Here is an 18,738-nt window from a genome sequence, read left to right as displayed (position 1 = left end):
ATGGGCACTGATTGGTGTCACTGATGGGGTTTTACTGTAATCAAGGCACTGATGATCAGTGCCCAGCTTACCTGTCCTGGTCATCCCCTTTGAGGATGAGCCGATGATCAGCTTTCCTCGCCACACACTCTGACAGTGCGAGACGAGGAGTGTCGATAAATGGGACTTCTGCATTTACATGTGACCGGCTGGGATTGGACACAGCCGCGTCATTGGCTCTTTAATATGATCGGGGTTGGGCCGTGTCCTAGGAACATGGCACAGCTGCGAATTGCTACGATGCGGGCCCCCCGCAGGAGCAGCCATTCTGGGGCACTGTCACATGACGCCATCGCAGAACGAGAGCCACACTGCTTCGCCGTCATTTGATGATGGCCGGGCGGCAAGTGGTTAAAGGACCTTGGAATTGTGGAGGAGTATTGATTGTTTTTGGATAATAAGGATATTGTTTAGTGTCACTTTAATTATTACTTTTATTAAATCATTAAATGTATTTTCATCTAGCAAGATTACCTGAAATTGACTTTTCTATCACCCTCTTGAAGTTTATTATACAGCAGAAGGGGGCGTTGTTTGGAGACAATCGGGTGTGCTGCATGCAAATATTTGCACCAGAGGGATGACCTCCTTATTCTTCTGCTGCACTTTCACTGTCCAGTTTGAATGCTGGGGGTAGAGAGGGGACACTGCGGTATTCTTAAAAACTTTATGCAGTCTACCTGGCTGTGCGGTAGAGCTGTGCAAGTCTCAGAACTGGATAGACAAATACAATTTTTTGACAGATAAAAATGTTCTTCATACACATTTTATTTGTGTATTTAGGTGTTTGTCTGGAGATTGGTTATAAAAGGGTAAGTTCAGTTATAAAGAGTAAGTTCAGCTTTTTTCACAAAAAACTGTAAAGGTGAACTAACAAAAAATATCCTGGCCACCCCTCTGGCCCTCGCTGCATAGAGCAGCTGTAATCACCTGTGGAGTGATTATCCATAATGCTTGCAATGGAAGGCGCTCATGACTGCACTGACCAATGAGAAGCATATGTGAAGCTTCCTCTTCCAGTAAGGTGTTCCAGAAGAAGAAGTGATTCTCATTGGTCGGTGCAGTCAGTCATTGCGACCATTATGATGGATACTTGCTCCCAGGGCTGTCTATTGCGGGGTACAATTTGCTACAGCAGCAGCACGGAGCATAAAGGCCGCTATGTGCAGCGAAATCCACATGGGTGGCCAGGATATTGGAATTAGGTTATCTTTTTTTTTTTTTTTTTTTTTTGTGAAAAGGTGAACTTACCCTTTAACACTACATTGTATTGGCAAAAAAATAAATAAAAGAATGGAAACAAATTATAATATTTCAAGAGATAAGTTCCCCATAATGATAAAGTTTAGGATAATAAAGTGGAACAAAGACAGGCCACAGATGATACGATTTTCTTTCCTGCAAACATGGGTTGCAGGAAAGAAAAATCACTTGATTCCCCCATCAGCACAGGCAGTGAATCCCTTCCACGGAGCTATTGTGCTCTCCCAGTGAGGGGGAGGGGGGAGCCATCCCTGCCGGGAGAACACAGTGGTTGTTGTTAGCAGCTATAGACACTGGCAATAATCGCATGCCAAGAATGAGACATGCTGGTTGTACCCATGTCAGTCGATTGATCGATTTGGGTACAATCAGCCTGCCCATTCATGGTTTGACTCTGGGCCGGTTCAGCAGGGAGATTCTAACAGTTTATGGCTGGTTTAAAGCTGAAAAATGATTGCAAACAAGCCGGCTCTTTATTGTAGAAGGGACATGCTATGACTTTTCTGCAATAAAAATACACTTACCTGCCTGTTTGCAATCAGTTATAGAATTTACGCTGAGCTGCACATGCACAGCAGTTTACATTCCGGCACACTGCCTATGTGTGTGCATGCGCAAAGAGTGACAACATTCTGTACCAGCCAATCAAGACAGTAGAAAAGTGGCACCTGGAAAAAGCCAGGAAAAAAAAAAAAAAGACATCAGTGCTGACAAGGGACCTCGTGGGCATCGAACCGTTGTAACTACAGTAAGTAAATTTGCCTTTACTTCCCCTTAAGGGCCAGTTCAGACTAGTGCGATGCCAGACATCATATGATTGGTACCGCATTGCTGTGCAGATCACAATCGATGTCTGTGTGATGCGAATTCAGCCTTACAAACTGTATGGTTGGATTTGCATTGCATTCGGACCAAACTCCTGCAGGACCCTTTTTTTTTTGTCTGCACCAAAATCAGATTATATGGGTGTTAACACTAGGGATCGACCGATTATCCGCAACATCGATATATATAGGGGGCCGATATGCACTTTCCCCGAAATATCGGAATCGGCCCCTGAGGTTACCGATATTTCGGGAAAGTGCTTGAACCAGAGTGATGCCTGCAGCTAGAGGCATCACCCCGGGAATTGGCGCCCATAGCCGACAGTCGGCTGTCTTGTAATGACAACCGATGTGGCTGAGAAGCCGCTCGGCTGTCATTACAAGGAGCGGGAGGGGACATCCCCCCCCCCCCTCCTGCCGCCTTCCGTGGCTCGCATGGGTCTACTGTCCCATCGAGAGACCCGGGCATCCTACCTGTACAGTCGCCGAAGGCCCGATCAAAGCTGCATTTGGCTCTGATCAGGTCTCCATGTAAAAACCCGGAAGTGTTGTCATGACATTACTTCCGGTATTCGGCGCCAAATTCAAAAAAATTACAACATTCAAAATAGCCAAACTTGGCGTTTTGAATGCTTTTAAGTGCAGAGGAGGGGTTTGGGGTATTTTAGACCCCCAGATCCCTCCACAAGAGTACCAGTAAAATAAATAAATAAATAAAAATAAATGTCCGAAAAATATCGTCCTATACCGATATGGCCCAGGGGTCTCCAAACTACGGCCCTCCAGTTGTTCAGGAACTACAATTCCCATCATGCCTAGTCATGTCAGAGTTTTACAATGCCTCATGGGACGTGTAGTTCCGCAACAGCTGGAGGGCCATAGTTTTAAGATCCCTGCGATATGCGATGACCAAAATATCAGTATCACAATAAAAAAAACGATATCGGTCGATACACTAGTTCACACCCATGCCATCCGAATCTGCAAATCGCAAAGCGCCTTGCAAACTGATTATGGGGTGTAGTTAACATACACTCTGCAATCAGTCCACATGAACATGTTGCGATTTTGATGCGGTGCGGATTTGCAGCGAATTCGCACCACATCTAGTGTAAACTGCCCCTTAAATGTTCTGCCAATTCCAAAGATAAAATCCTGAACTCCTCCTCTGAGAAGAGGTACTCTTTAATGATGCTGATAACAGACTCCTCCGTCATATTCAGAAAGTCTTCTTGGTTTTTGAATGGCAAGTGCCCTGCGAGTTCACAAAGTGCGACATTAAACGCTGATTCCTCCTTGGAACCAAAACAGGACTTTCTTGCCCAGATGACCACACGGATCCCTTCTCTAGACTCCGGACAACCTGCATGCCCTGGGTCACAGCCCCTGGTAATAAAGAGGTTATGTGCAATATTTCTATCTACAAAATAATCTGTAGCTCTGCATACTCTCTGAGCTACAGACACCAAGTCTTTCCCATCGGTGTAAAAGCAGAAGCCAGAAGCAGGGAAGTCAGCCAGGAGGTAGAAGTTTAGATCAGGACACAAGGGCTTGCAGGATGTAGATTCTATCAGAAGCTCTTCATCCAGGTAAAACCCATGTAAGTGCAAATGGTTTACTGAGGCAAACCCACCCAGGCTGTTAAAGCCAACTCTGAACCCAGGATGGCCGCTGAGAAGTAAGGACTCCATCCCAAACAGTGCCAGATCGGGGATCAGGATCTGATTCAAACAAAGAGATGGTTCTGGAATAAATAAGACATGGCCAAACTCCAGTGGGCTGACATTGATCACAACAAGAGTTCGGCTGTGCCATTTGTCTGGTACTACGCGATTCCTCAGTAGGCTTTCATTGCCAGCACCTTGCTCTGTAGATGATCTGACCATTTCAAACAAAATTTCCTCCAAATGAATTTTACTAAAATTAAATTGGCTGGGATTGAATTTCTCCTTGATGCTTCCAATGTCTTGAGGTTTCCTCCGCTCTATACCTCGTTTGATGTTCAGCTGTGCAACATATTTCACCCTCCCGGGCAAGATCCTTGTCTGCAAGCTCCGCAGCGGGTAGCGGAAGAGCCCTTGCTCCATTTTGTCTGTCCATTTCGATCTCAGGACTTTATCAAATGCAGAAAGGAAATCTTGATTGTCTGTATGCTCTCTTCTTTCCTGCCAAGTGATGCCTGGGATGATAAAATCTGCATCGCAGTATTTATATTTTTCCACGGGTGTTCCATTAGGACCGGATGTGCCTTTCAGCTCCATCTGTAGAAAGCTTCCTCCGTACTTTTGCTTTTATTGCCTATTAAGACAAAAAAGATTTTAGTGTATTGTGTTTTGTGTAGGAAGCAGATTATTGTAAAATCTTTGCATTGCAAATTAGGAAAAATTTGAATATTCCTCCCACTGACACCAACGACGGGGCACTATTCCTCCCACTGACACCAATGATGGGGCACTATTCCTCCCACTGACACCAACGATGGGGCACTATTCCTCCCACTGACACCAATGATGGGGCACTATTCCTCCCACTGACACCGAGGAGACACTATTCCTCCCACTGACACCAACGATGGGACACTATTCCTCCCATTGACACCAACGATGGGACACTATTCCTCCCATTGACACCAACGATGGGACACTATTCCTCCCATTGACACCAACGATGGGACACTATTCCTCCCACTGACACCAATCATAGGGCATTGCTAAAAAACAATTTAAGGACAGTTAGCTGGCCCTTTCTTTGGAAAGTTTGGAGACCTCTGCTCTATAGTGTGTATTGGCTCAATCCAAAACCCTTAGTGTGATTTTTGTCTCTTCTCTCATTCTTCTGCTAAATCACTTTTGACAGGTGATCCGGGAGATCAAGAGGGACAGGGGAGGGGAGTTCCAGCACACAGCCTGTAAATCACAGCCTCATCTGCACATGTGTCTGTGTGAGATTGTGCAGAGCAGTGTGTCCAGAGAATGCTGTATTAAGCATGCACAGGTGCCCCCATAGCAAGGGGCTTGCTATTGGGGCACTCGGGGGGGGGGGGGGGGGGGGGGACCAAGTGTGCCCCCGAAGAAGAGGATGAGGGCTGCTCTGTGCAAAACCATACACTCACTTTTCTCAATGCAGCGCTGTCCTGGCAGGAGCGGCACTCTCCCCTCTTCTCACAGGAAACAGAGGCAGCAACAGGAGCAAAGGAGGAGGAGTGGACAGCTCTGGTGGAGGACCCCAGAAAATGAAGATGAGGGCTGCTCTGTGCAATACCATTGCACAGAGCAAGTAAATATAACAGGTTTGTTATTTTAAGAAAAAAAAATTGCCTTTAATAAATGAGGTTCTTCAAACGGCAGGGGGATGGGGGTACGGCACTTGCTAGGACTTATTCTGTTCTTCAGGTAAATGTAATAATCTGAGCCATTGACGCACCCCCCCTCCCCCTCCCCCTCCCCCACAATTGCAATTCGGACACAGATCGGGGTAAAGAGCCAATCACAGTGGGGTTTGTTTTGATCTCTGGAAAGCTAAATGAGTCTGTGTCTGCCTTCGTCCCTTAATAAAATTGTGTGGTTGGTTGATGCCTCAGACCAAGGGGGTCTGAGGCACCAACCAACCACTTAAGAGCCAATCACAGAGCTCTTTACCTTGTGACCAGCTGTGTCCAATCACAGCGTAAACAATATTTGTCAGTTTTTTGTCAGTCCTCTCCTCACGCTGACAGCGTGTGAGGAGAGCGGATAACCTGCAAATTCACACAGGGGACATCTACTCTGATAATCAGGGCACCCTGATTATCAGTGTCCTGATTATCAGTGCAGCCCCCGCCAGCGCCAACGGGCAGTGCAGCCCCCACCAGCGCCACCGGGCAGTGCAGCCCCCGCCAGCGCCAACGAGCAGTGCAGCCCCCGCCAGCGCCACAAGGCAGTGCAGCCCCCGCCAACGAGCAGTGCAGCCCCAACGAGCAGTGCAGTCCCCGCCAGCGCCACCGGGCAGTGCAGTCCCCGCCAGCGCCACAGATCAGCGCAGCCCCTGCCAGCGCCACAGAGCAGCGCAGCCCCCGCCAGCGCCACAGATCAGTGCAGCCCCTGCCAGCGCCACAGATCAGTGCAGCCCCTGCCAGCGCCACAGATCAGTGCAGCCCCTGCCAGCGCCACAGATCAGTGCAGTCCCCGCCAGCGCCACAGATCAGGGCAGTCCCCGCCAGCGCCACAGAGCAGCGCAGCCCCCGCCAGCGCCACAGATCAGTGCAGCCCCCGCCAGCGCCACAGATCAGTGCAGCCCCCGTCAGCGCCACAGATCAGTGCAGCCCCCGTCAGCGCCACAGATCAGTGCAGCCCCCGTCAGCGCCACAGATCAGTGCAGCCCCCGCCAGCGCCACAGATCAGTGCAGCCCCGTCAGCGCTCATCAGGGCAGAGAATCAGAGAAAAATGACCTCACAATTGTCATTAAAAGTGTGATGGCGCTGAAAATTGGCCTGTGCAAGAAGGGGGTGTACACGCCAGGTAGGCAAGTGGTTAACTTCATTTTTTGGGCTCATATTTTATACAGATTTATTTTGTGAAACACAAAACAGAGTCACATTCCCAACCCCCCACTTACCTGAATAGCTGGGAGATGCACAGTGCCACAGCCAGGCACACAGCTTTTTCAGGTGCTGACACAGCCATCCTTATTCTCATGTATACAATGTAACACACATCACATAACACTCCAATCTAATAAACCGATGTCTGTGTATATGAAGGGACCTTACCTGTGTGTTAAAGGAGTAGGAACTCACCATTCATCCCATCCACCTGCTTACTTCCTGGTAGGAACATACCAACTGTACACATGAGGGGTGTCCAAAAACTATCACTGAGCCATTCACAGACATGCACACCGCCACATCTACAGCGGCAATTCCTTCCTTCTAGAACACACACACAAACTTGTAATAGCTGCTCTGCATTTGATAAGTAACACAGAATGTCTCTATGTATCACAGTCTATTAGTTATACTCCCCCCCCCGGCACCGTGCTGGATGGTTGCTCCCTCCACGTGGCCGGTTCATACAAGTTACATTACTCAGTGTCTTCTGTAAGCAGGTGTACATCCTATCCCCGCCTACTCTTCTCTGTCCTATCACAGCACCACGGTACTGCCCGGCCCCACCCACACAGCCAAGTCACGCCTTCTTCAGGGCGGTGCCACCCAGACATGCAAATACCTTGTTGCCACCAGATGCGGTGACGTCAGAGGCGGAAGTTGTTGCGGAAAGTTGGTGGAGTCGGGAGAAGTTGCTGTCAGTCCGGGGTGCGGAATGGGGGGCTCATCCAGCCAGCTGTCCAAGGAGCTGATCAATGAGTATCAGGTACCTGTGTGTGTGGGGGAAGGGGGCGGGCATGCTGGGACTTGTAGTGGGCGCTGTGTCCCTGACTGCTCCAGCACTGAAGTTTTTAAAGTGAACCTGTCCTGACAGGAAATGCTCTGTGCCTGGCTGTGTGTGTCACAGAGCCCAGAAATCCTCATCCAGGGCGGGGACTCCGTGTAGAAGCCGAGGGATCAGGATGGCGGCCTCTGAAGTCATGGCTGTCCCCCTTCTTCTCTCCTATAAAGTAGAACTAATAGGCAAAACTTTTTTTTTGGTCTCATTTTGGATGAGGAGGATTATAACTGCTGTCAGGTTTTATGTTTTGTCATCCGTGTCCCCATTGTGGAGATTTACCTTCACTTCCTGTCCCATAGCCATAGCAGGAAGTGAGGGGAAATCCCTGCAAAGTGAGGGAATCTCTGGTAGTTTTCTGAACTAGTGTCCCCATTGGGGGATTTCCTTTCTATTCCTGTTCTGGTGACAACACAAACATTTTTGCTTTTGGTGATCACAGTAAACAGGACAAATAGAGAGGGCGAATCTCCTTAAGGGGGGCACAGACAGCAATAAAAATCTGAAGGGTACTAATTCACCTCCACAACAAAACAGCTTTGCCTTTCGCTATACCCTTTATAGAAAGGTTTAGATGTCTGTTCTACCGGTCCTCTGAAGAGAGATCTGTGCTCAGATCACTTTTCAGCGATTGTCAGGAGGTGTCACTTATTAAAGCGGAGTTCCAGCCATTTACTCACCTGTCCAACGGTCCAGCGATGCGGCCGCCGGAAGCCTCGATCCTCTCCCTCGGCGCCGGCATCACTGCTGTGGGCACCCGGCTGTTACAGTTTGCGGCTTCACAGCCGGGTACCCACTGCGCATGCGCGAGTCGTGCTGCGCGCCGTGATTGGCCGGCAATCTTCTGGGACCTCTGACGTGTCCCAGAAGATTGCAGGGTGGGAGGGGGAGAGGAGAACTTCCGCTCAGGGCGCTCCGAGCGGAAGTGGGAGCGGGTACATGTCAAAACTAGGTACCCGCTCCCCCCCCCATAAAATGACATGCCAAATGTGGCATGTCGGGGGGGTCAGGACTCCCTAAAGCGGAAGTTCCACTTTTGGGTGGAACTCCGCTTTAACTCCACTATTCCCAACAGACATGTTGCGACTGCGTGCATTGTGGGGTGTTTGTGGCTCCTCCCTATTTGCCTGATTGGATCACATTCAGTGGGTTTGCTGCCTTCTAATACACATCAGGTGATTGTGCCTGGGGCACCAAGCTTTGCCACTGCAGCATGTAACCACCCCCGTCTCCTGCCTATAGCAGCTTATTGGGGGGTTATTGGAGTGTGAATTTGCGGTGCGATTTGTGTTTGACAGCTGGGATTGTAATGCAATTTTATATTTTTGTAAAATATAAAAGATGAGGTTGCGCTGATCAATAAATAATAGAGCTGCACAATTCTGGAGAAAATGAGAATCACTATTTTTTTTTTTTTGCTTAGAATAAGGCCTCATGTACACTGCAACTTGTAAACGGCCGTTTAGGAGCAGCTGGGTGTTTTTTTCAGAAGCCCCTGAACCCTCCTCTATGTTATCTTATCTGTCCATGTACACCGGGTCGTTTACAGGCAGTTGAGTTCAGTGTCGTTTTTTGGAAAGCAATTATTTGCGTTCAGAATGTGTGTTTCCCGGCGTTTCAAACGCAAAAACGCAACCACCCGCGTTTAGCGCTTGCGTTTTCAGGAGGCCTTCTATTTATACATTTATTTATATATATATATATATATATATATATATAATTTGTGTGTGTGGATTCCCAGGGTTCCCGCATTGCATATATGTGAACCGGCACTAAATGGAGTTAAATTAATGCGGAGTTCCAGGCAAAAAAATTTTTTTTTAGATAAAAATACCCCCGGGACAGTCAGGGCTAGTGCATTTAACCACTTAACGACCAGCCACGTAGATCTACGTCGGCTGACTTTGAGTGGTTATACCGGGATGATGCCTCTAGCTAGAGGCATCATCCCGGTACCGTTGTTTGAAGCCGACGGTCGGCTTTCCGTCGGTAACGATCGATGCGGCTCGGGAGCCGTTCGATCGTTACCCGGAGGGCTTTGCTCGGGGCTCCCGTCCCACCGGGAGCCCCGAGCACCCAGCCGGCGCGTCCGCCGGCTGGATGGAGTCCCGATGAATGCCGGAAACGGCATCGATCGGGTCTCCGATGACGTAACCCGGAGGCGGCGTCCATGACGTCACTTCCTGGTTACTGTGCTGCAAAAGGCGGCAGATTTGAAAAACGGCTGTATGCAAAAATGCAGTTTTCGGCGTTTTGCATACATGGAAGTGTAGTGGAGGGGTCTACGGTCTTTTAGACCCTCGATCCCTCCATAAAGTGTACCTGTCACTACATATTGGTGTCACAAGGGATGTTTACATTGCTTGTGACAGCAATAAAAGTGATCAGATTTTTTTTTTTTTAAAAAAACTGTAATAAAGTTTAAAAAAAAGAAAAAATAAATAGGAAAAAAAAAAAAATTTAGCCGTCACCGTTAGCTCGCGCACAAAAAAAAACGTATACGCAAGTCGAGCCGCAAATGAAATCGCTGTTCAAACCACACATGTGAGGTATCGCCGCGATCGCCAGAGCGTGGGCAATAATTTAAAAAAAAGAGCTACACTCTAACTCTAAACTGGTAACCGTTAAATTTAAAGCGTCGCAGATTGAGATCTCTATTGACCGTAGTTTGTCGCCATCCCACGGGGGGGCGCAATTTTAAACCGTAACATGTTGGGTATCTATTTACTCGGCGTGACATGTTCTTTCACAATATACAAAAAAAATGGGCTAACTTTACTGTTTAGTATTTTTTAAAATTAGTGAAATGTGATTTTTCAAATTTTTTAAAAAAAAATGGCGTTTTAAAGACCGCTGCGCAAATACCGCGTGACAAAAATTTTTGCAATGACCGACATTTTATTCTCCAGAGTCTTTGCTAAAAAAATATATATAATGTTTGGGGGTTCTAAGTAGTTTTCTAGGAAAAAATACTGGTTTTATCTTGTGAACAAAAAGTGTCCGAAATAGGGCTGGGGGTAAAGTGGTTAAGCAACGATGGCCTCTGAACTGTCCCCTGTTTAACTTACCTGCAGGATGAAATACTTACCTTGAAAATGTCCAGCGCTGCCATCTCAGGTGTGGGCAGCTGAAGCCGGAGCGTCCTCTTTGGTGTCCTCTTCCTGGATGTCTGTGTCCCAGAATGCCCTACTCATCACTTCCGGTGCAGGCGCGTCATACCGAAGCTGTTCTAATCCATCGGCAAAGAATGACGCTCCTGCACCGGAAGTGACGAGTGACACCGGTGCAGGCGCATTGACTCCTGGGATTGATGACGCTCATCTCCCAGGAGTCAATGCAAAGGAGGAAGTGACGTCGGGGGCCGCGGCCGCAGAGGGAGGAAGTGGAAGGAAGGTAAGTTAATTTTAAGACAAAATCAAGTAAGTGAAAAAAAAATAACTTTCTTTTTTTAAGATGTTTCTATCTAGTAGAAAATGCAGAGTTCAAAAATAGGGTGGAACTCCGCTTTAAATCAAGCCTTTTTACTAGTTATTTAAATCGTGATTAAAATCGACTTGATTTAATTCAAATCCACCCTGACGCTGGTAGATGAGCTGGTAGAAAAGTATGTAACCAAATATGCAGCTATATAAATCGTGTGTTATTATAATAATACGCTATGCAAATCCTATCAAAAAATAAATTGTATTGAAAAACAAACCTAATGGAAAAAAAACTAACTTGAAACGCCTGTTATTAATAAATAAAATGACATAATGGCCACATAAAGTTCTCCAGTGCTTTCCACACATTCCGTATAATACATTTCCTCTGTTAGTGGTTCCCAACACTAAGTGACATAAACAATTCATGTGCAAAAGTTCTTATCCAACAAACACAATGAATCTTCTTTACAAGTGCCGTCCACCAAATAACGTGTGTGCCAAACAAAGAATCCACTGAAATCTCACACTATGTCCTAAAAACACTCTCAGTAAGGACCGCCCTCAAAAATACCCTCCTTCCATGATGACCCCCCTCTACCTCTGTATGTGGGACACTGACCGGACTTCTAGATCAGCCTTTTTCAACCAGGGTGTCCAGGCACACTGGGGTGCCTTGAGGCTTCTTCAGGGGTGCCTTGAGGCTTCTTCAGGGGTGCCTTGAGGCTTCTTCAGGGGATGCCTTGAGGCTTCTTCAGGGGATGCCTTGAGGCTTCTTCAGGGGATGCCTTGAGGCTTCTTCAGGGGATGCCTTGAGGCTTCTTCAGGGGATGCCTTGAGGCTTCTTCAGGGGATGCCTTGAGGCTTCTTCAGGGGATGCCTTGAGGCTTCTTCAGGGGATGCCTTGAGGCTTCTTCAGGGGATGCCTTGAGGCTTCTTCAGGGGGATGCCTTGAGGCTTCTTCAGGGGATGCCTTGAGGCTTTTTCAGGGGATGCTTTGAGGCTTTTTCAGGGGGTGCCTTGAGGCTTTTTCAGGGGGTGCCTTGAGGCTTTTTCAGGGGGTGCCTTGAGGCTTTTTCAGGGGGTGCCTTGAGGCTTTTTCAGGGGGTGCCTTGAGGCTTCTTCAGGGGATACCTTGAGACTTCTCCAGGGGATCCTTGAGGCTTCTTCAGGGGTGCCTTGGCAAAATGCCTAAAATTTGATTAAAAATTGTATACAAGCGGGCAAGTGGATCAAGCCTGTCTTTTAGTTACACAAAGCCACGGGTTTTCATAATGAACCCTCTCCCTCAGCACTGAGATGACATTAGCCGACTGATAGAGCGAAATTGAGGGAAAAGAGAAACATTGGAATACTAGTCAGTACCAGCGTGCAAAAGTGTATTTGCTTTGGAAGAATAAATCACCTCTAAGGTTTGGTGTTCTATGTGTGGATGTTGCTGTGTTGAATATTTTTTTACGTTTTTAGAATGGGGTGCATCGAGATTTGTCTATAATTTTAAAGGGTGTCTTGACTGAAAAAAGGTTGAGAAACACTGCTCTAGAGACCATAACCTAATAAGCAGGTCTAATGTGAGAGGGTGAGGCCGAGCCGCGGCTCTCCTCGGGGCACTTGGCAGGAGGGAGGAGTCTGGAATGCCAGCCATGGACGCGAGAAGTGAAGGATCGGGGCTGCTCTGTGCAAAACCAACTGCATAGAGCAGGTAAGGATGACATGTTTATTTAAAAAAAAAAAAAAAGCCTTTAATATTGCCGCGATTCGGCGGGCGTAAATCGCGGCAACATCGCTCGGCGTTTGGGGGGCTATTGCAAATCAACGGGCAACGCTAGGCGTCCCGCGATTTGCAATAAATCTCCGGATCGCGGGCGGAACCGCGGCGGTTCTGCCCGCGATCATACGCTGACATGTGAACGGAGCCTTAAGAAATGGCATGTTTGTGCGATATTACCACCATTCGGCAGGCGGAAATCGCGGCAACATCGCACAGCGTTTGGGGTGCCAATGCAAATCACGGGCATTGCACAGGCGTCCTGCGATTTGCAATGATTTCCGGATTGCGGGCAGAATGGCGGGGATTCTGCCCGTGATCTGCTGCGCCCCACATGTGAATGTAGCCTAATATCCCTTTAATGTTATAATAACAAATTATTTACATTGTTGTTACTTCATGTGTGTATTGTAATGTTGGAAATAAAAAAAAATATATATATATAATCTTTTTAGCAGAATAAATCCCTGTATACCTCCAAAAAAGCTGTGTATAATTTGTTAGCGTAAACTAGAATGATAAAAGGTATAATGTGTGGAAGTGAGGCATCAAGAAAACTAACAAATAGTTATATAGAGAGTAAAGCCTGAACAGGAGAACGGGATTCGATTGGCAGACTGTTTTTTCGGTCATGAGTCTTCGATAGAAGCCATACACACGGGTTTCTTTGAACCGGCTGAAATTCGGCCCGTGTGTGCTAGGCTTATAAGGCCCGGGGACTCCATTATTTGAGAAAAAAGTTAAAGTTTTGTCTGGAGTTCTCACCTGGGGATCGTCGGCACGGTTTATGTTTTGTGTTACTACTTTTATACACAGATTCCCTGAGGAAGATTCTGGTATTATACAATACTTCGAAACGCGTTGGACTCTGTTGTGCACCTGTAACACTGTATTGTATTACATGTTTATTTATACTGTTATATATGTAATATTATTTACCTTGATGATTTTTCTTATAATCACCCTTTTCAATAAATTGTATTTTATTCAAATTAATCTTTACTATGAGAGATAATTACTAGTTGCCTTTAAAGTCCCACCGACCCAAAGGGGGTTGTCTCTTTTTACATGTTTTGTGTTACTTACTCAGATTATTTTATTAATCCGTTTTGATTTGTGTTTGTTTAGGAATTGACGTACCTCACAAAACAGGAAATATTACTGTAAGTACCAATCTGCACTTTATCCTTTTCTTTAATCATGTAAAAATCTGCAGCTTTAAAAATTGGGGAATAAGTCAAGATTTCAAAAAGACCGCCCCTCCCTCCCTCCAATATAAACCTGACAACAGCTATAAAATATTAATGTAAAAAACACACAGTATCTTACAAAAGTGAGTACACCCCTCACATTTTTGTAAATATTTTATTATATCTTTTCATGTGACAACACTGAAGAAATGACACTTTGCTGCAATGTAAAGTAGTGAGTGTACAGCTTGTATAACAGTGTAAATTTACTGTCCCCTCAAAATAACTCAACACACAGCCATTAACCACTTTACCACCGGAGGATTTTGCTGTCTTACGTCCAGGCCACTTTTTGCGATTCGGCACTGTGCGACTTTAACTGACAATTGCGCAGTCGTGCGACACCGTACCCAAACAAAATTTACGTCCTTTTTTTTCCCACAAACAGAGCTTTCTTTTGGTAGTATTTGATCACCTGTGCGATTTTTTTTTTTTTTTTACTTTTTGCGCTATAAACAAAAAAAGAGCGTTTATTTTGAAAAAATAACAATATTTTTCACATTTTTTTTTTTATATGAAATTCCCCCCCAAAAAAATGTAAAAATCTAATTTTTTTTAAAAATTTTTGGCCAATTTGTTTTCTGCTACCTATGTTTGGTAAAAAAAAAAAAATCACAATAAGCGTATTTTGATTGGTTTGCGCAAAAGTTATTGCGTTTACTAACTAAGGGAAAGATTTCTGTCATTTTTGGTGTGTTTTTTTTTTTTTTTTTGCGGGACTGCGACATTGCAGCGGACAGATCGGACCCTTGACTGACATTTTTGACACTTTTGGGGGTACCAGTAACATTACTGCAGTAATCAGTGCTATATATATGCACTGTTACTGTAAAAATGACACTGGCAGGGAAGGGGTTAATTTTATTGGGAGTGGGAGGGGTTAATGTATGCCTGGTGCTTACTAACGTGTGTGGGGGGGAGGTGACTGAGTGAGTCAGGGACAGATCGGATGTTCAGCTATGCTGAACCATGCTATCTGTCCCTGCCTGTCACATAGGAGACACTTGTGTAAACAGAGCGGGCGGATCTCCACACTCGATTCCCCGACAATCGGGGAAGAGCAGCGGCGATCGCCGCCGCTCCTCCCCTGGCCCGACTCCCGCTGTGACTGAAAACAGCGGGAGCGCGCCTCCGGCGGCGCTTGCGCGCCGCCTACAGGGGGAGGAGTCCAGCGACTTAGGTCTACGTTGCTGGGCGATAACAAGCCACATTGCCGCAGTAGCAGCAATGTGAGCAGACGTCAAGTGGTTAATGTCTAAACCGCTGGCAACAAAGGTAAATCCACCCCTAAGTGTACTAAGTTTCTTCTTCCTTTTTCTGTGCCGGCCCACCAATGATGTTTGCGCTTTATCTCATGCATGCACCATACATGATGTTGCTTTATTGGGTACAAGCTGTGCAAGGTCTTGTACAGCGTATGCCTGGGATTCAGGCATAGACCTGGCATTGTGTACTATTGTTCAGTATTGGGCATCAGGTTTTATACAGTGTGTGATCTAGCGCTTGTCATTGAGCAGTAGTGCATAGCACCAGGTCTCATACAGGTTATGGGCCATACATGACCAGGCATGGTTTGTCATTGTATAATGACAAACTAAGCAAGGTTACATATGGCACATTCAATGGTGATATGACATTCCCTTGGGGACCTGTTAGACCCTGGCTGTGTCACCAGTTCCTGCTGCACTTTTTAGAGGCATTTTGACAAGTGATGAAAAGGCAACTGACTGCTTCTTCACCATCTGTGTACAAACATTTCTGAAAAGTGATCAGACTGCGGATCACTTTTTAGAGCTGCAACAGTGATAGCTGAATGTGGATAGCCATATACACTCTCCTGCCACTTTATTAGATACTCTATTTAGTTGTTTGGTAACACAAATTGCTAATCAGTCAATCACATGGCAGCAGCTCAATGCATTAAGGCATGTAGAGGTGGTGAAGACGACTTGCTAAAGTTCAAACAGAGAATCGGAATGAGGAAGAAAGCGGTTTTAACTGACTTTGAGCGTGGCATGGTTTTTGGTGCCAGACGGGCTGATCTGAGTATTTCAAAAACTGGTGATCGATTGGGATTTTCACACACAACCATCTCTAGGATTTACAGAGAAAGGTCGGAAAATCAGAAAATATCCAGTGAGCCGCAGTTGTGTGGAGGAAAATGCTGTGTTGAGGTCAGAGGAGAATGGGCAGACTGGTTTGAGATGATAGAATGGCAACAGTAACTGAGATAATCACTCGTTACAACCAAGGTATGCAGAATAACATCTCTGAACGCACATCACATTGAGCCTTAAGACAGATGGGTTACAGAAGCAGAAGACCACACCGGGTGTCACTCCTGTCGGGTACGAACAGGAAACTGAGGCTAGAATTGGCACAGGCTCACCAAAATTGGACAATAGAAGATTGGAAAAACATTGCCTGGTCTGAGGGGTCTCCATTTCAGCTGCGATATTCCGATTGTAGGGTCAGAATTTGGCAAAAAACAACATGAAAGCATGGATCCATCCTGCCTTGTTTCACAGGTTCAGGCTGGTGGTGGTGTAATGGTGTGGGGGATATTTTCTTGGCATACTTTGGGCCCCTTAGTACCAATTGAGCATTGTTTAAATACCACGGCCTACCTGAGTATTGTTGCTGACCATGTCCATCCCTTTATGACTACAGTGTCCCCATCTTCTGATGGCTCCTTCCAGCAGGATAATGCACCATGTCACAAAGCTCCAATCATCTCACCACTGGTTTCTTGAACATGACAATGAGGTCACTGCACTCCAATGGCCTCCACACTCACCACATCTCATCTAATAGAGCACCTTTGGGATGTGGTGGAACGAGAGATTCGCATCATGGATGTGCAGCCGACAAATCTGCAGCAACTGTGTGATGCTATCATGTCACTATGGACCAAAATCTCTGAGGAATGTTTGCAACACCTTGTTGAATCTATGCTACGAATAATTAAGGCAGTTCTGAAGGCAAAAAGGGGTTCAACACAGTACTAGCAAGGTGTACCTAAATAAAGTGGCCTGTGAGTGTAGTTCTGAGTACAATGATAATAGCGGGTCGTTCGATCTTCACCACATCCATTTACAAAACCTATTGCATTCTTCCATTGAACACAAAATGTCCTGTAAATGGATGAGAGGAGATCCTGTGGCTTATTTCAGCCTTCATCCATCAATTTTTGATGCAATAGATTTTTGTGTGCGTGTCAGAGGGAGGGTAGAGTAGACAGTGTGGGATGGAGGGAGGACTGGTAAATCATTAATTGTACTTCTTGGTAAGAAATACTGTTGGGGAATTTCCTTGTGTGATTGTTCTTGGGGGGGGGGGGGGGGGGGAATACATACATACATACATACATACATACATACATACATACATACATACTTTTTTTTGTTTTTACTTTCTGCTCTAAAAACATATCCAATACAAAATGTAAAAAAAAAATACAAAATCACATTTCTTCCTCAATTTAGGTCAATCTGTATTCTGCTACATATTCAAGAAAGTTCTATTTTGTAGGGGGGAAAAAAAATACATTTTATTTGGGTACAGTGTTGCACAATTGTCAGTTAAAGTAGCGCAGTGCTGTACCGCAAAAAAATGGCGTGGTCATGAAGGGGAGAGTAAATATTTCAGAGCTGAAGTGGTTAATGAAATCTAACCTGTTTTTTTTTTTTTTTTTCTCTTGTCTGCCCGGAGTTCTGCTTTAAAAGCAGATTTGAAAACAAAATAAGTATAAAACAAATGGCTTAATAGCATGGGTGACCTAGAACTTAGCATGTTGTTGCTCTCCTTTTTAGGACTGTGCTTTATTACTTCCCTAGTATGAATTGTGTAAACTCCTCTACTGTACAAAGTCTAAATTGTCTGCCTAAAGTAATTGTAAAGCAGCCCGGATCCTCCTCTTCTCGGGTCCCATGTTAAAGTGCTTGCTATGGGGGCAGACACAGAAGAGAAGGAACCAAGAGCACAGGCAGGGGACCCCAGAACAGGTGGTTTGGGGCCATTGCGTGCAGAATTGTTGCACAGAGCAGGTAAGTACATGTTTTGTTATTTTTATAATAAAAAAAAGGTGCCTTTAACCACCTCCCACCAGGCCACTGCCAGGTGGGAGCTTCCTCCTTCTGAGTGGATGTTCCTGAACGTCCTTCAGAGGGAGAGAGATTGTGCAGCTGCATGATCACGGTGTGCCTGTGTCCCCCAGATACAGCGTAACACTGCTCGGCAGGAGGGTTCTGTGATTGGCCCTCCTGATCACATGACGGCTGTAATGTAAACATGGCCATTGTAGCGGTGATCGCCCCTGCTTCTTCTCACACAGAGCCTGTCAGTGAGCAGAAAGAGAGCAGATCTGTGCTGCCAGCCAGGGATCAGTGTGTTTACAGCACTTTACTGATTTTTTTTATTCACTGATCACCCAGCTAGTGTCTGCAAAACACCTGTCCCACATCTGTCCCAGTAAAATTATCTGTCCCAGGGAACATCTGCCGCATCTGTCCATGATCATCTGGCGCACATCTGGCTGTAATCCTCTGCCACATCTGTCCCAGTGAACATCTGCCACATCTGTCTCAGTGAACATCATCTGTCCCAGGAGTCATCTGCGCTCATCTGTCCACATGGCTAAAAAATTGTCCAGGGCCTTCAAAAAATGTGATAGGTACTCAGGAAATGAAATGTGTCATTAATGCCTTTAGAACGCCAGACGGTGTTATATATATTTAGCAGGCTCCTGCGCT

At 46.0% G+C, this 18,738-nt stretch overlaps 2 protein-coding genes across 2 annotated transcripts in view; one reads left to right on the top strand and one right to left on the bottom strand.

Moving 5' to 3' along the window:
* Positions 1–3,214: 3,214 nt before the first annotated feature.
* On the bottom strand, positions 3,215–4,420 carry GDPGP1 (GDP-D-glucose phosphorylase 1). The gene has a single exon (XM_082256796.1). It carries the CDS (start codon positions 4,385–4,387, stop codon positions 3,233–3,235), a length of 1,155 nt encoding a protein of 384 aa, XP_082112922.1. The 5' UTR covers positions 4,388–4,420; the 3' UTR covers positions 3,215–3,232.
* A 2,926-nt stretch (positions 4,421–7,346) lies between these two features.
* The window catches only part of CIB1 (calcium and integrin binding 1), a 43,988-nt gene continuing 32,596 nt past the window's right edge, over positions 7,347–18,738 (top strand). The window contains exons 1-2 of the mRNA XM_082256182.1: positions 7,347–7,475; positions 13,866–13,900. Of these exons, the coding sequence (XP_082112308.1) occupies positions 7,425–7,475; positions 13,866–13,900 (86 nt within the window). The 5' untranslated portion in view covers positions 7,347–7,424. The remainder of the gene's footprint in view (positions 7,476–13,865; positions 13,901–18,738) is intronic.

The sequence above is a fragment of the Pelophylax lessonae genome (genome assembly GCF_965119305.1).
Source record: "Pelophylax lessonae genome assembly, chromosome: 4".
In the NCBI taxonomy this organism is placed as follows: domain Eukaryota; kingdom Metazoa; phylum Chordata; class Amphibia; order Anura; family Ranidae; genus Pelophylax; species Pelophylax lessonae.
The sequence above is the reverse complement of the archived record's forward strand: the minus strand, read 5'-3'. Positions and strand labels throughout refer to the sequence as shown.